At 28.5% G+C, this 17,171-nt stretch overlaps 3 protein-coding genes across 18 annotated transcripts in view; 2 read left to right on the top strand and 1 right to left on the bottom strand.

Moving 5' to 3' along the window:
- Positions 1-490: 490 nt before the first annotated feature.
- Positions 491-17,138, top strand: LOC141447704 (uncharacterized). 5 transcript variants are annotated; one of them, XM_074115452.1, is made up of 6 exons: positions 6,153-6,293; positions 9,811-9,964; positions 13,686-13,894; positions 14,252-14,571; positions 14,697-14,879; positions 15,977-17,138. In XM_074115452.1, the coding sequence occupies exons 4-6, from the start codon at positions 14,252-14,254 to the stop codon at positions 16,701-16,703; spliced, it is 1,230 nt and encodes a 409-aa protein (XP_073971553.1). In that variant the 5' UTR covers positions 6,153-6,293; positions 9,811-9,964; positions 13,686-13,894; the 3' UTR covers positions 16,704-17,138. The 5 variants fall into 5 exon arrangements, with proteins under 5 accessions (XP_073971556.1, XP_073971553.1, XP_073971551.1 ...); XM_074115450.1 differs by having other exon boundaries at positions 13,686-13,954; XM_074115451.1 differs by lacking the exon at positions 13,686-13,894.
- On the bottom strand, positions 3,596-12,479 carry LOC141447710 (uncharacterized). Of its 2 annotated transcripts, none has more exons than XM_074115473.1 (4): positions 12,296-12,479; positions 11,213-11,358; positions 6,018-6,246; positions 3,596-5,089 (listed from the first exon to the last, which is right to left on the bottom strand). In XM_074115473.1, the coding sequence occupies exons 1-4, from the start codon at positions 12,297-12,299 to the stop codon at positions 4,794-4,796; spliced, it is 675 nt and encodes a 224-aa protein (XP_073971574.1). In that variant the 5' UTR covers positions 12,300-12,479; the 3' UTR covers positions 3,596-4,793. The 2 variants fall into 2 exon arrangements, with proteins under 2 accessions (XP_073971574.1, XP_073971575.1); XM_074115474.1 differs by having other exon boundaries at positions 12,201-12,478.
- The window catches only part of RasGAP1 (Ras GTPase activating protein 1), a 36,105-nt gene continuing 34,936 nt past the window's right edge, over positions 16,003-17,171 (top strand). For all 11 annotated transcript variants that reach the window (XR_012454520.1, XR_012454519.1, XR_012454517.1 and 8 more), the window contains exon 1: positions 16,003-16,143. The gene's annotated coding sequence lies outside the window, so the exon portion shown is untranslated. The remainder of the gene's footprint in view (positions 16,144-17,171) is intronic.

Below are 17,171 nucleotides of genomic sequence, written 5' to 3'. Positions count from 1 at the left end.
CGAATACCCAAAAACCCTGTAATTAATAAAACAAGTTCCTCTATATGGGAATTTAACGTTAAGAAAAATGTGCAATGAAATTTTGATTTTCTCTTCTTTTTTTACTTCAACTTCAAACAATTATTGAGAAATTTCTATTAAGTTGCTATTAGAAATACTTTTTCCAAACAGGTTGTATTATATAACTAATTTAACTCAGGACATAAAAAACAAAACAAATCGTGCCCATGACAATTTTGTCTTATATATTTTATGTGTTGTGAAAAGATAGATTTTTTTAAATCATTTCCTTAGTTTTTTAAGAAAGTACAAAAAAATTGTATTATAATTTTTAATATTATTTTTTAAATAATTTAGATTATTTCGATTAACAGTTTTTTGCTTCCATGTTATTGCAAAAATTTGATTTCAGGCAAAACGAAAAAATAAAACATTTGTTTTATATATATATATATATATTTTAACATTTAGTTGTTGACAAATTTATTTTTATAATATCTACAAGTTTTTAAATGCCTCAAGCTATCTCTGCCAGCTACTAATACATGTTTTCCCTATGGTTATATTTTATTAATGCCGCTACTAAAAGGCGATAGCTGTTCTCCTAAAGGTTATTGTTTAATATTATCACTGCTAATGAAGATTCCCGTAAGATTGATGGTTTTTGAAAAGAAAGAATGAATTAAATCAAAGTTTACTTCGCGTATTTACAGATATTGATCAAATATCTGACTATTGAGTACATGAATCTGGCAAACGTACAGTTTAGATTTGTTTTTTATTTAAGACGCGTCAACATCTGAGGTCATTGGCACCCGGAGCTCTGCCGGTCTCCTGAATTGTTCTCTCGGTACAGACAACACTGTCCATCACCGGAAGGTGAGCTGTTGGAGGCTTCTAGGAAGAGAAAAATATAACAGTGGAGAACTTATTCGTAAATATGTTTCAGTACGAAAAATTTTATTCCAACAGTACGAAAATGAAAAGCAGAATAAGTTCCGTATATTCACCTTTGAGAGCTTTGGTGGTAGAAATTAGCATTTATTTTGCTACGAAAAACCATTCCTTTTCATAATGATGATTATTCAGGTTTTGGTATCTGTTGCACAATCGTGACCTCAAAATACCCCTCATCCTTCACGTTTAGGCAATTATTCTGCTTTGAAAAACAGTCGCCATGGTAGACTTATTTCAAGAGAATTTAAATTAAAGTTTTACACTTCTTTAAGTTAAAAAAGAAAAGTTTAGATCATAGCCATCAAGGTGATTGCCGTCCTCATTACTGTTTCTCTAAATTTCCTCCACTGGTTTACTATCGCTTTTTCTCACTCCTGCATTTAAATCCTCTGATATCAACTTCTTTACTTGGTCTAATTTTCTGCTATAAGGCGTTTTTTATTGAAGTAGTAGGCATTTTACGATGCATGCACTTCTTTTACCTTAATGTTCTTAAATTTCATTGCTTTTATATTTTTGTTTCACCAACATTGAAAGGATCTGCAGATGCTGATAATGAAATAACTTTTATGAAAAATCGGCCCAACTACTCAACCTGAAGTACCTTGATTGCATGCAAAGAGATGAGTGCTTTCTTGAGAATAATGATAAATAGATTTATTTTGGTCATAGTAAAGTAAAACATACCTCGTTAATAAATCAAAAACTATTGATGGAGGGAGTTCCGAAGCAGGGGAGCTTCTTCTGTTTTAAAACATTCCAGAATTCCATGACAACTAAATAAATCATAGCGCAAAAAGGTCACCAAAGTTTTGAAAATGCATATTCTGAAACAAATTGTTAACTTTATAGAGTCCCAGTCGGAATGAAAGACAGAATTTGGTGTGCCACAGGTGGAAACAAGATGCGGAACACCGGATAACTTATTTGTTATCCATTTGTTCTTATAATAAATCAATATTCCAAAAAGTGCAATGATTCAAAGTTAATTTTGTATGAATGCCTCTGCGAATATTAAATAACGCACCTTTAATCGATTCCTGTTTTCGTCATTTTTTGATATAACTAAGCTGTTACAGAAATTTTACTTTTATAATTTCATTTCATTATAATAATTGGAATAACGCCTTTTCTTCTTTAGTTATTTCTTTTTCTAGGCAGTTATTCATTTCACATCTTTAATTCTGCGATTTCACGTTTTCGTCATTTACTTTATTAGAAAAAAAATAACACTAACAATTACTCAATCAAAAACATATGATCATTGATATTATTGAAAAATTATTATCAAAAATGGCCGCCTATGCGCTGGACCTAGGCCCACATTTAAAAAAATTTAAAGAAAAATGTATTATATTTAGTTAACATGTGAAATTACTTAAGAGAAGTTTAATTAAAGAAACCTCTTACTTAAAGAACTGGAAATAAGCAGTTGTCATCTTTATCAGGTACGTTTATAAGTAATAAATCAAGTACTGTTCTTGATCGTGAGCTTGAGCATTTATTTTTATTACTTATAATAATTCTAATATAATTCCTGGTTCTAATTCCCTGAATGTTTAACTTACTTAAATATGTCATTATTTTGAAGACTTTCAAAGTTTCTCAATTGATCTCCTTATGTAAGGGCAATACTTAAATATTATTAAAGCAGTGAGATAATGTTTCTAATTAATGTTGAAAACAAAGGAACGAAAAACGTTACACTCTCCAATGCAGAAGTTCATCTTCAAAAACAGATACAAATTGAACTGATAGTAAAAGAAGTAAAAAAAGTTGAAAAAAATAAGACTCAAATAAATAATTTACAATATGAAAATGTATATACTGCACTAACTACTGTGATATTCACCTCCTTTTCTATTGGGAAATATTTAATCTGGTACACTCGACATAGTTGGATCTGAGAGCAATCTGTATGAAAGTTCGTCTTATATTTTAACTTTCAATTTTATTCATTTTCATAATGCAATACTCCTACCGTCTTTGCCAGTGTAGACGCCTTATACTCTCTTCAGTTCCATATTCATAGCCAGTTTTTTTTCTTGATCGTATCTCTTCTGGTAGTCTCTACTTATATTTTCAGATACTTCATCTCCAATGCCTGGAGATAGCTTTTTCAGTTTTGTTAGAGTCAGTTATTTGAGATCGATACAATCGGTGAGACTTTTTTATTTTTTAGAAATTTCTTGCTAGCCATTTGGAAGAACATTCCTGCCGCACCTATTATCTGTTTTACTTCTTCTATACTTCCTGATATTTAAGGTGGACGGACATTCAGGTATTTAAAATTCTAGTTTTCATCATTAATTTTCTCTTGAACTTTCCTTTGAATTCCACTAATTTCCGTGCATTTAAACGAATAGCTTTTAGGAAGTACTGAAAAACAAAAGTAGTGCTTTACTATGAAAAAGTAATTAACTAAAAATTTTGATCAATTTTGATTTAGTAAATTGTGAGCTAATTTTGTGTAGGTATATTTAGTTACAGAAAGTACTGATTGATGCAGATGGATGGACATTAATTAAGCAGTAGTGGAAGTATTCGAAATAATGGACCTAGACTTGTTTGTCAATAAGTTAATGGGAAAAATCTAGGTTACAGACTTAAGGTTCTATGTAGTGAACAAAATAACAAATAACAAAGGTAAATGTGCTTTATTATGACAGCGATATTTTCTTTTTAAATTTAAGTAACAATTATTTACAAATAAAAAGCAGTAAGACTTTCTTCGTAAAATGAAATCTAAATCATGAGTACAGTGAAATGAAAAAAATCGAAATATTTAGAAATTAAGCCGATTTTAATTTTCTATAATAAAAAAAAAATCCAAAAGTAATAATGGTAGAAATATAAAATGTTTTTAATAGGCAACCGATACGTTAATTTAGCAATATTTTAAAAACTCAGTGGGTAACATATCTTCAGTTTGCAGTGAAGGATATATTTTGGAGTTAAAAGGGTTGTCGGCAGTCTATTGTGCTTAGAGGGGTTATGGATGGGGCTGATTAGGATGATTCCATTGTGCTTAGAGGGGTTCTCAATAGGGTAGCTTGAGGTTGATTCTATATTTGCCACTGACATTTCTAAGACTCTTGGCTGGTTACTTCAATAGATGATTTTGAGGAGACATTTACGTAGACATAATGGATCTCATCCATTTATTTTGTGGGGTAAGTATATATGATAAAGAAGGGAAATTCCTCTTATTTCTGAGAAGGGTTAGGTTCAGAATCTTTTATTGGTTTAGGTTGACGGCCAAAGAGCTTCTTATGAGCCCAGGCAGTTTCTCCTTAAGTATGCTGTTAGATGTATTCGGGCTGCAGTAAATCTTATATGGCTTAAATGCGAGTTTATACTTTTTTTATAGACTCATTTGAGTTGCTATTACTGTTCTGCCCCAGAAAGTTCAGAGAGGTGCTTTAGGTAGAATATGGCTTTGATCTTACCCCCATAAAATAATAAAATGTGTAAATTTAATAATAATTGTAAAAAAAATATCGTAGTTTCATTGCTTAATTAAAAAAGGAGTTTTCATCAATCGTAAATGTATTTACATTGTACAAATAAATAGCATTTTTATAATTAAAAAAATATAAAATAAAAAGAGTAGATTGCACTAGCTGCCAAAGTTAAGAACTTTTAGATTACTTTTTTTTCTTAATACTTTTATCAAAAATACGTGAGCTTAGTGTTTGAGAATTCTAATGAAAATTTAAAACAGAATATAATATTTAAAAACACGTAAGTCTTAACTTCGTCAGTAAGTACAATATATAACAAAATTTAAAAATAAATCCTTTCAATACAATATTCTTAGCTAAACTGTAGCTTTTCTAGCTAAACTTCGTTAAGAGGATCACTGCTAAGGATAAAATCATTATGTTAGGTAGGGAAAAAGAGGCGGAATCCTTACAAGTTTCTCTTATTGAAAATATTTGCAATTCTCTGTGTTCTAACATTCTATTCACACCACGTAATTCAGCCTTGGGCAGATGTTTACCTCTGGACATAACCACACTGTACAGTTCAGTCTCTGGTGTACAGAAAGTTAATACCATATGGGTGCCAACAGCTTTGGTAACTTCTACAGTGCCCGCAAATTGATTGTAAGACATTCTCAAAAGGGAACCTAGAAAAGAAAAAAAGGAGAGATGGTTACAGTGTTGATGAGACATAACAATAAGTTCCTATAGGCCTCAATATAAGTTGATATTTACTTCCATAATAAGTATTTACTGATAATGTGATTATTTATTCACAAAGTTAATAGTTGAGTTTTGAACTTAAGGGAGAAGCATAAAGACACCCCTTCCCCAATATATCCTGGGATACATTTTTCTGAAAAAATGTTTCTGATAAAACTTACAGATCTTCTCGTCTATAACGAGTTTTTTTTATTTATTTATAAAGAGACTGAAAGGAGTTTTTTCGAGGAAGTCGCGGAAAACTGAAAAATTCCGCTTTCTGTTGTTCAGTGGAGCACCTAAACAAAATATACAGTTCTAATTCGTTTATAAATATATATTTACGATATTTCATATTTTGAGATGCAGTGTACACACACAACTGTTTTAAAAAACCACTTATTTAGATTCAAGGATGCTGAACTGAAAACTCGTAAAGTACAATACAATGAATTGAAAATGTAATTAACCTGATAACCAGGTTAGACTGTTTAAATAAACAGTAAATTAATTTAAATAAACTTTATGAAAATCAATTTACTTTTTTAATTAATTTGATAAAATATTCTTTAAAGCGTTTTATTAAATTTTTTTTTAATTTTTCTGTGTGATATTTGTTAATCAAACTAATAAAAATTTGATTGACTTGAATTAGCGTAGTAAAAACCAAGAAATTTTCTCAAAATATATTTACAAGTGTTTTATTTATTTTATTTTATTTTTTAAAAAAAGCAACGTAATGTTTGAACATTATTATTAAACTTAACTAATCTTGAATTCAAAATAAAAGCGTGTAAAAGGAATTCAATTTAAGTGAAGTCTTATAAGAATTTAATTTTACACAGTTCCAAAATTAGTTATAAAATATTTTACCATTTTGCGCTCCGTAGGATAGCCAATATCCTGGTTGATTAATCAGATCTTGAATATGAAAGTTATATTCTAATTTTCCAGCTTTTTCATCCCACAAAAGTTTAATTTGATTTGTATCTGTTCTCGTTAGATGAAGTAATGGACATGCATCAACTACGACTTTTCCTTTTGGATGTTTGGTATCATCTCTGTGTTGAACCATTTCGACAGCGTACCATCTGCCTAGAACCTAAAAAAAGTTGTAAAACTTCCATCAGTTAGAAAAGAAAAGAAAGTGTAAGTTTGTTAAAATTAATTAAGAATTATGAATTAACGAATAATTACAACATTTAAGCACCAAACATAAATTAATTACACCTCGGCATTTAGATACACAAAAGTGAGAGCATCAAACTTGTTATAGCATTAAAAATATAATGGTTACTGCCTTTTTTTCTGCCTCTCGAAAAAAAAGGATTTGAACTTGCATTTAGATTAAATAAACTGATTTCCGACTAACAATTAGTCTTATGGATTTTAAAACAATTATTTTTCCGTCATTCTCATACTTTTAAATCGATCTTTATTTATTTTTTTTTCTGTTAAATGATAGCAATGAACACCTAGAATTTTAATGTCTACCGCGTAATAATTTGATGGACGCTATTTGTATTGAAACATGTGTTTATAACAGTTTGATATTCTTGAAATGAAAGGAAAGGTTGCTGTCATTATTGCATGTTTTTGCTAGAACATGATTGTAGAGATTAAAATTATAGAACTTAGTAGGAAGGTAATTCAATAACATTTTTCTAATACAAAATCTTTTAGTTTTATTAAAAGAGAGGTTTTACTTAAAAAATTAAACGATTGCAAAGTTTTGTGATTAATGAAATATTCAAGAACTTGTAAGAACGAAGAATTTTGGTGGGCAAATTTAATAAATTAAAAGTAATATTGAAGTGAAAGTATCAAAATAAACGATTTTAACTTTAATCGAGTCAGCTAGTTTACATTCTATTGGGGATGGCAGAAAATCAGAGCCATTTCGGTGATGTCTTGTCTTTTTCTTTGTTCTTTTCTCCGGTCTTGTCAGTCTCCGAAGAGCCAAATTCTAATCCATTCAAGCCATTCAGCTGTTGCCTTTTTTTTGACGATACCTTTACAGACTGTCCGTTGTCGGGCCTATCCATCCGCACTGCCCCATCAACAATAATGAACTTTTTCACCTTCCTCCGCCTTATCCTCTACGCCTATTTCCTTCTTTCCTTCTTTGATGTCTGCCCTTAAAAGGCAATAGTGAAAGCTATAGGAACCCTTCCGGGTAAAGCGAACTGTGCCCATTTCTTCTGATTTCCCAATTTCCGGGCCTCAGACGAGTAAAATCTTGTTTTGTGCTTTCCAAGCAGTCCCACACTAAGTTTGAGCTGATTTCATAGGAGTTGATAGCTACTAAGCCGCCTGAAAGATCAACCCCTCTAGAAATAATTTTTCTTCCCTCGGCTTATGAAGTCAGAAGTTTATCGAGTACCAGGTTTAACTATTTTTCTATTTTTATTATTATTATTTATTTATTTATTTACCGCTTTCGAACTCAGCAAAGAGATTCAAATTTAAATTTGTGAACCTTTTTAATATATTTATTGATAGAATAATTATTTTAAAATATAGGATCATTTTACTTAAGAAAACATTTAATTTTCTCTCTTAAAGATATTCATGATTCATTTTAGTTGAAAAAGAAGAAGTGAATATGCAGTCATAATCTACGAATGCGTTATCAGATTTATTTTATAGATTGATTTATGCGCAAATAAACCAATTTTTTCTAGTTATCTTTTCTGACCTTAAGGACATTTTTTTTTCGTTACGTATATGAAATGTCATTCTTAAGAGTGCCTATAATCGAAATAATTGCTCTTCATAATGATTATTATTTTGTAGAAATTTGATATTTTTATAAATATATTCATTAGGGTTGCTTTATTTATATAGGCTAGACAATTGGAAACTATAATTAGGTTTATAAATAGCTTGTTGTGCTTCATTTTTGATGTGAAAGTACAAAAAAACATGTTTTTCCTTTTATCTTGAATTTTTGAAAATCTTTATTCTATATTTGATGTAGCTACTGATGGAGTTTTATGTCAACAATTTATTTTGCAAAATAATTTTTAATTAATCTTCATTTAATTTCATTTATCACTTGTCCTGCATTATGAGATCATATAATTAGCATTCATTAAATAAATAACTTCGCAATTATTATATTTTGGAACTGAAAAAGCAGGTAATTATTTTAAAATCTCAGAGGAATTTGCTCTCCAATTATTTGAAATGATTTCCTCCTAGATAAAAATCTCTGAAAATTATAAATGCCAGAAAAAAGAATTTCCATCAAAGTTAACGTTTGTTAGTTTGCACACACATTTTAGGTCTAATTGATGAAAATCGAAAAGATAAATGTTGAAAATGAATATATAAATTACGAGAAAATATATCTCATAAATGTACTAAAAAAAGGCATATCAGATTTTCTTTTTTTGTTTTTAAAGTGAATGTTCTGTGGGAGACAGTTTTAATAAATGATAATTATATTAATATCAATTATTATAAGTTAGATATAATAATAAATTAAAAAATTCTCAGTTTAAATCTTTATGTTTTTTGTCAGAACTAAATACAAATTGTTGTTGTAGCTGATTTAACTGAAAGCGAGTTAGTAAAATGTGGTTAAGTCTAATTGATTAGATTAACAATGGTCCATTTATTGAACATCAACGGAGCTAATCGACCATGATTTAACTGATCGAACAAATTTTTGTTTGTATAGATAATTTTATTACTTGAATTTTATTATATTGAACTAAAAACATGAAGATAATTTGATTTATTACTGTACTTTATTCAAAAAATTTGAAAAGTCAGAAATTATATTTTGAATGAAATTGTATTTATCAATTTGATTATTACTTAGTTTTGACCACATATTATGAGAAAATACCGTGTAGCCTTCGTATTTGAGCTTTTCGAAGCTTAAAAAAAAGGTTGTTAATAGAAGCAACTTCCTGGCGAGTTAAGGGGAATGATTGAAGATATTTGTCAGAAAGTTGTTTGAAACTGAAATGAAACATTCAATTGAATAGCTTTTTTTAAATGACGGAATTAGATCAAAATTTCCAATGAAACTTACGATTTTTCATTTTAGAGTTAAATAAAAAATCATATTATACAATTAATTCGAACATAAAAACAATCGTAAATTCCTCTGAACGCTATATTTCTCCTTACAATAGTGAGAGAAAGTAAATGTCAAGTTAAAATTGGGAATTTCTATGATGATTAGATGAAAAATTTCATGCTCGCAGCCACAAGACATAAAGGATTACATTCATTTTATTGTTAACATCAAACGGAAATGGGTGTGATTATAGGGAATGGAATGTCTCAACGACGCCAAGCTGTTTCCACGACCATTTATTCAGAGGTCTTTTTTTAAGATTATAAGTCAACTTTGTTTTTCATGAAGTGAGTCTATAAATTTTAATAAATATGACAGTTTTGGAAAGGCTAACTACAATTTATAGCCGCTGTTTGGAACGAATTAATTTTCAAAATTACGAACGATTAGTTGTTTTACTAGTAACATTAGATTGTAATTATAATGGTTTGCATTTTTTCGAAGAATTGAGTTATCTCATTTCTGTAATTCATTAAGGTTGAAAGAAATTTAAGTATTGAAAAAGTTGAAAATAAAACTTCTTGAGAATTTAGAACTGAAAACGCCAATAATGATTTTTGTTTGTTTTTGTAGGGCTAAAATTAAACACTGATGAAATCAATTTGACGCTTTCAGTGGATAAACAAATCTACATATAAGTTTTTCCAAACGATTCAAGTTGCAAGTTCTATACATTTCAATTCACTTCTATTTTTGAAATTAATAGCAAGGAATACATTTCCGTGAAGTAAGTAGGGTTTTTTTTTATATTTATTAATTTAAAGCAAGGAAGTCTTTCTATGTTGCATGTGTATTATGTTTAAACCCAGCAAATATAAATATACACTGATGTACGTTATTCAGGTCGCTGGGTTTTTTTTGTTAATTGCTGGAATTGTGTTCATTAAGAGAATAAATTTGTCAATTCTAACTAGATGACCTTCCAAGGTCTTTTACTAGATAGTTCATTTTAAATGTACATATTAAATATATATATATATAAAGGAAAAAAGGTTTACTTTTTTCCACTTTCTTAACCCACTAAGAAAGCATTCGTTTTCAGTTTTTCAGTATTAAATTTTACACCTGAAATAATTATTGAGAGGTTTTTCTTTTTCTTTTAGTTTCTGTGAGTATCTGTGATATTTCATATTTGATATTTCGATTTGGAGTTTCTAGTGAAAACAACAATAAAGTTTGGGACAAATTATGTTTACCAAAAATACCACTTTAATGGAAGAATTGTTAACTTTTCTTGTGGAAAAAAGCGCCCACAATTTGTTTTGAATACTCATTGCAAGCTTGTAAGGTCTCACTTCCTGGGGAAATCGCTTCGCTATAGAGAACCATGTTAATGTAATCATTTAAATTAATATTAATGAGGATAAATTGAGTTTTCCAGTCAGCTCTAAAGCCCAAGTTTATTTTTTTTAAAAAAAGTTGAAATGCTAATTCTTCTTAGGGCTAGCTGTAACTTTTATTTTAAAGAGTTCCGAGGGAGGAGACCCTTTAAACTATCCGTCTGTCTATGTGTCATTTCTGGGCATTGTTCGATGTTACCACCTATATTGTAACTTTATATCTTCATTTAAATATTACTAAATAGTTTATAAGTAAGTTTGCACAATAGTTTTTAAATAACTTTGCACAAGGAATTTATTTTATTCAATATTAAAATTAAACTTATTTCACATTATATGTTCTGATTAAATAAGAAAAGGTTTTAGTATTTAGTAATATTTAGAAGGTATTAATTGCGACACTTTCTACAAATTATTTGAATTAATTAGAATCACTCTGAAAACTCATTAAGAGGTATGAGGACGACGATACCCTAGAAAGGGATAAATACTTTTAATTTGTTTTTAACGACACTATTAGGTACCCTCTTGATGTATTAAGAAGCTAATGTTTTAAAAATTGGTAAGTTTTATTCATATATCATTAATAATACTAAAATGTAAATTAAGACGAAAGAAATTTAAAAAAAAAATACCTGATCTAAATCCAAATTTTGTTGCGGATGAACACCGGAACAATGGAATTTTGGATCAGTTGTATCTCTGGCCGACACCACAGCACCATATTGTACTAAAACTAGTGCTAAACTTGTTGCACAACAGATAAACAGCTGTACCATCACTGACAACAAATAATATAAGTTATTCAGCTTGGAAATAGGTGGTCGTATCTATTTAAAACTGTTTTTTCACAATGTGCCATTCACTAACTTTACATTACATCTAGAGAGACTGACAGATATAGACCTCTATCTTTATATATATGTACATATTTATTTAGCATTATGGCAATCTCTTCGAGTAAATATTATTTTGTCGTGTGAATATTTTTTTACAAATTTTCTGCTCATTTAAAAAGGAATGTATTTTCAAATAATTATGTACAAAGTTCTGTTTGAAAAATGTCAATAAGATAATCTTAACTATGAATTTTAGTTAATAGATAAGATTGTGAAAACATTCTAAAGGTCTTTATTTTAGAGAAACTGATTAAATTTTCAAGTAATAGTGCAAATTTTATCATTCTAAATAATTATTTTACTCTTCCAATTTTTGATAATTTTTTCCCCCTGCTGATTTTTTTCCCCTGTTAATTCAAGAGCGACAACAAATGTATAATTTCTGATTCGTGCAATTTCCCTATATGTGAATTATTTTTTGTTTTTTTTAGATTACTTTTTTTAAAAAAAATCAAAGATAAAGAAGAGAAATTATTGCTAACTTCAATCTTTATTTTGATCAGGCTTTCAAACCCAGTTCTCTCAGGGACTCAACTTTAGGGATGTGAAACCCAGTAATCAGAATTTATTAGATTCAAGTTTAATATAATTTCAATTTTAAGAAGTTCCGATAACTCAATAAAAAAGACTGAAATCGGCTATAATTGCCGTTCCTATTCAGATGGATCTATGAAAAAAGATTGACAGGCAGTACTTCACAGGACAGAAATGATATGTTACTTACTTGTATTACATGTTTAAAGCAACAAAAGTCAATGTCGATTTAAAAAAAAAATCGAGGAAAATGTCTTTATTTATTTTAAAGTAGCGGATACGTACACATAACTAATAGATTCCAAATAATTTTTAAATTTTAACGCTCATAATTTAAACTTTCACATGTTTGAACTTTTTAAACTGATATCGCACAAATAATAACAAAAATACAGAATTATACGAAGCCTGGTGAAGAACAGTGCAGATGTAACTGACAATACCTTCAAATATTCTAAAACTAACTATTAGAATAGTGAATGTGTGTGTGTGTGTGAGTGGAATACTATTCTTACAAGGGTAGGGTTAATTAACAAATTGGTTCAATTTACCATATACCATAATGCTACATGCAGTGGGTGTACGCTACGTTTACTCCGACTTCTAATAAGACCAAAAAGTTTTGCTCTCATCCGCTTTCTTTGCCATCTTTTTCTTTTGTTAATGTGTGCGTTTTTGGTCCATCATTGTACTGCACACACACACTCATCTCTTGGTCATGACAATCTTCGTCACAAATTGTCCACATTTCTAGGTTATTGTTAAAAGGACACTAACGCCTACATACACCATTCTTCCTTATCAAACTTAATTACTTTTATTCCGTAGCTATGTTTCTGTCTTTTTTTCTTCCTTATAATTCTATACATTATTCCAAGAAGAACCAAGAGAAAACAATAATAGAGACCACCAAGTAACATTCATATTACAACTTTTCATTCTGTCCATTTACTTTCAATTATTTAAATAATATAAGTATATATTACATTATTATTATGTATTTTAAATATACAGGTGAGTAGGAAAGGAAGAATTAATTGTGAGGTTTTTATTAAGGATGGAATTGTTATTTTACTGTCCCGAAATTATTTTTATTACTAACATACATCAAATGTTAGTTTGCTAATTTAATGATTATTGAATGAACACACAACTTTTATTGTTTCTTTATTTTTATTTTTTAGAATAAGTTTACATGTCCCAACGGTAACATATAATAATTATAATATAACATATAGTAATTAGCACTGTGTTTTAAAGTTTAAAAGAAATTAAACCGAAATAAAAAAATTTAAACATTAAAATTAGGAAATTGAATAGAAAATAAGTACAATAGCACTTACTTATTTTTCAATTAATTTTTGTTTTAAATCCCATTATTTAAACATTTCTTGAATGACTATATTTTCTCTTTTAAACATATTTAAGGATTATAATTAGAAATAAGTGTGACTCTCAATATTAGCAGCAAAATTTGGTAATTAGAAATTTGATTAGTTGTACAGAAAAGAGGCTTCTCACAAAACTAAGTAGTAAGGCTTTATATTGATGTTGACCAATACAAGAAGTTGTACATTTTCTCATTTAGATTAAGGTTTATTAATTTAATGAGTTTTTTAGGGTAAATAAATATCTCTGATCACGAAAGCCACTTTCTGATTTTTTTTGTTCAAAGTTCATGCAACTTCCTGATTAGAGGACCTGTTGATTTTTTATTGGTTTGATATTGACTGCCTATTACTATGGAGATTTAGTAACAAACAAGTTATTGAAATGACATATACTGCAATTTAGTAAAGAAGTTTTATCATTTTTTCGATTCCATGTATTTTCAACTTATGATGTTTGCCAGGTTTCATTCTTTGATCACTTACTAAAAGTAAAGTAAGGGAAAACTAAACTAAACATTTTATAAATTAACACAATAATGTATGCATGTTCTAGGTAAATATCATATTATTATTATTATTATTTTCATCAGTTTTTTGTGAGAAATTAAATATAAAATATTATATAATATAAAATTATCCTTCACTCACTTTCTGAATATTTTAACAAATAAATTTCATCTAACAAATCCATAAAATCAGGCCCTATATATTTTGTTTTTCACATACGTTTACTAAGTTATTCACTGAATGTTACCTCCAACTTTGTAATTAATTAGATTTTAAAACTGGACCTTTGACAATAATTATTAACTAATAGATTTTATAATAATCTTTTTTCATTTGATTGCAGATGGCAAATGAAATAATTATACTAATTGGAGATAATGTTACCCTAAAAGTGCGAGTTGAAGATCATGAAAAGTCGTTTGATCATCAATGGCTACATCTTTTGACAGCATTTATTATCGTCCTGTGTACACTTCTGTTATTGTTAACTATTTTAGCAGTGTACCTCTGTTCGCCCGAAACAAAACCTTCAAATTCCAAAGTAACAACTTTAGTTAATCTTTTGGTTACTGCTTCTTATAGTGAATGTTTGTTTGGACGAACACTTTCTTTAGTATTCGCTATCATTTATGTGAATACACCGCCACATCAAATACTCTGCAGGTAAATAAATTTTCAATTGTAATTAACTTGGATAAAAACTGTGTAAATGTTTTACTGAAAATGTAACTAAATTGAAAAAATATTAAATTTTTTTTCTGCAGAATATAATTACTTCAATTTTGCAGGCTATCAACAGCTTCTTCAATATTTTTTGCTCTGATTACAAGTCTTTCTATAAATGGCATTGCTATGCCAAAAATTTTTCGAACTTCGTTAAGCATGTGGATGCTTCTTGTATTAGCTACAGCACTGACTTTTCCATTCTTTTTCATCCCTACTTCTGAAGCTGTAACATATTTCTTTAACAGGTACTCATAGAATTTATGTATTTATTTGACATTTTTACAAAAGTAAATGATAGGAAAAGCTTTCCAGCCGCTCTAATTCTTCTCTAATCGTTACAAATGTCTGGATGAAGATTACAAAACAAAACAGAGAATTTTTACAACATATTGCTTGATGGAAATAGTGTTTTTTGGGATCTTACCTTTTACAAATAATATTTGTATATTTCAAAAATTCAATCAGAAAAACGTAAAGCTAAGAATTGATGTTTGCCTAAAAACCTCCAATTTGATTTCTTAATTTATGAAAATATTTAGAACGCTTAGCGCGCCAAACTTGTAAAATTATGTTTAAATATTTTTGTTATCTGGATGTGCCTAAAGCAGGACTACTTTAAAACTTTTTTTGAAAGTTTAAATGAACACACAACTTTTATTGTTTCTTTATTTTTATTTTTTAGAATAAGTTTACATGTCCCAACGGTAACATATAATAATTATAATAAAACATATAGTAATTAGCACTGTGTATTATAACGTGTATTAGTAAACCGTGATATTATAACGGTTCTTGTCGTTTAAAATCAATTTAAAATGCTTTTTTAGAAACAGTAATAGATTGTGAAATTGAAGTAATTGAATTAAGAAATTAAAGTAAGTTAATTTAATTCGGGTGAAAATTCGAATTTTATATGACAACTGGAAGTTTAACTAGGAATAACAAAACAGTTTAAAATTATTTATGAGATAATAATTCTGGGAAAGTGTTTTGAAAAATAATAAGTGTACTTTATTGAGCAATTAGGTAATATTTGAAACCAAATTAAAAGCATAACATACAATTATCCTTGAATCATTGAAGTTTTTATGGGATAATACTGCCCTTTTGCATCAAATACAGATGTGGGAAACTAAAATCAAATTGCTATGCTCGAAACAAATTAAAAAAAAGTGATAGGAAATTTGATATGTCCACAGTTTTAAGTTGCCTATGTACATTCACCTGTAAAAGATAAAATAATCTCTTTTATATTAATTAGGTAAATAGATCTAAATAAATTAGAAAATAATTATTTTCTTAAAAGTCTCAATTAATTCGCCAATATCAACATCTGTTTCAGAAATGATTGCCAAGTGTTTGGGAAGGCAGCTGTCTACTACATTTTGGCAATAACCATTTTTGTATTCATACCATCATGGATAGGAATGATAAACTTTTTAATAACTTATAAGTTTATTAAATGTCGATCTAATTATTTAGGGATAGATGATCTAAGGAATACCGATGGTAGATTTGTTGTTTTATTAATTTTACTCTACATATTGCTAGTAATACCAAACATAATTTCAATAATAATAGATGAACTAATTACATATAATGAAATAATTGTAATAAAAGATCTAAAACTTCGATCTATAACATCATGGCTGTCAATTGTATTTTTGTTTTCATGGCCATGTCTGTTATTGTATATGTATCCGACAATTGGAACAGCTTTTAAGACTTTATTATCAGACTGTAGGAGTGTAAGAAATTTTTCCAGTACAAAGAATGATTATTGTGACAGTTCAACTCCAGTGTTAATGGCCACTAGTGATGGTCTTTTTCTGTGCAATGCTGGCTGTAATGATAAGCATTCAGATTTGACATTAATTAACAATGATCTGTCTTCTAAAAATTCTAAGCAGACTCTAGCACACTTTAGAAATGTTCAACAAGAAGAAAAAGAACATGGAATAAGTAGAAAGATGGTAAGATTTGCATTTCACGTGACACATATTCCAGAAGCATCTACTGCATATCAAAGTCTACCCAGTTGTCACAGTTCTACATCTTCATCTTTTTAATTTTTTCTCACACAAAAAGGAATAAAATTTCTTTTAATAATGAAATAATTGAGAACACTTTATTTAATGAATTACAAGAAAAAATTCATAAATTAAAGACTGATTTTACATTCAAAATAATTATTTTTTGTCTTAACGTAGTGCCTTATATTTTTGATAATTTTTAACGTCAACCAGTTTTTTAAACTATTTGAACAAACTTTTTTTAAATTTTGTATTGCAGTTGTTAGTTTATAAATTTTAAATCAATGTTCGAAATATATTTTTTTTTGCAACTTAAAAAATTGACCAAACTTCAAATAACTTATAACAGAGTGCAGCACTTGTACTTTCAGCTAACCTTTTGAAATCTGTATGACATCTTTTTAGTCATGGTTTTTAATAATTTTTTAATTTTTTCTTTAATAATCCACAATAAAATACAAGTCTGCGTCATCTTCTTCTTTTCCTTTTTATAAATGCTAATGG

This window comes from Rhodnius prolixus, unplaced genomic scaffold (genome assembly GCF_049639745.1).
Source record: "Rhodnius prolixus isolate KJV_2025 unplaced genomic scaffold, Rpr scaffold_13, whole genome shotgun sequence".
NCBI lineage: Eukaryota > Metazoa > Arthropoda > Insecta > Hemiptera > Reduviidae > Rhodnius > Rhodnius prolixus.
Note: the sequence above shows the minus strand (reverse complement) of the source record. Positions and strands in the feature narration are given on the sequence as shown.

Excerpts from the sequence above, each read along its gene's own strand:
- LOC141447710 (XM_074115473.1), bottom strand. Across the intron at positions 6,247-11,212 it reads AAAATTTGGATTTAGATCAG|GTTCTAGGCAGATGGTACGC; the intron begins GTATTTTTTTTT and ends AACTTTTTTTAG. Across the intron at positions 5,090-6,017 it reads ATCCTACGGAGCGCAAAATG|GTTCCCTTTTGAGAATGTCT; the intron begins GTAAAATATTTT and ends TTTCTTTTCTAG.
- LOC141447704 (XM_074115455.1), top strand. The coding sequence starts at position 14,252 with ATGGCAAATGAAATAATTATACTAATTGGAGATAATGTTACCCTAAAA. Across the intron at positions 14,572-14,696 it reads CCACATCAAATACTCTGCAG|GCTATCAACAGCTTCTTCAA; the intron begins GTAAATAAATTT and ends TCAATTTTGCAG. Across the intron at positions 14,880-15,976 it reads GTAACATATTTCTTTAACAG|AAATGATTGCCAAGTGTTTG; the intron begins GTACTCATAGAA and ends CATCTGTTTCAG.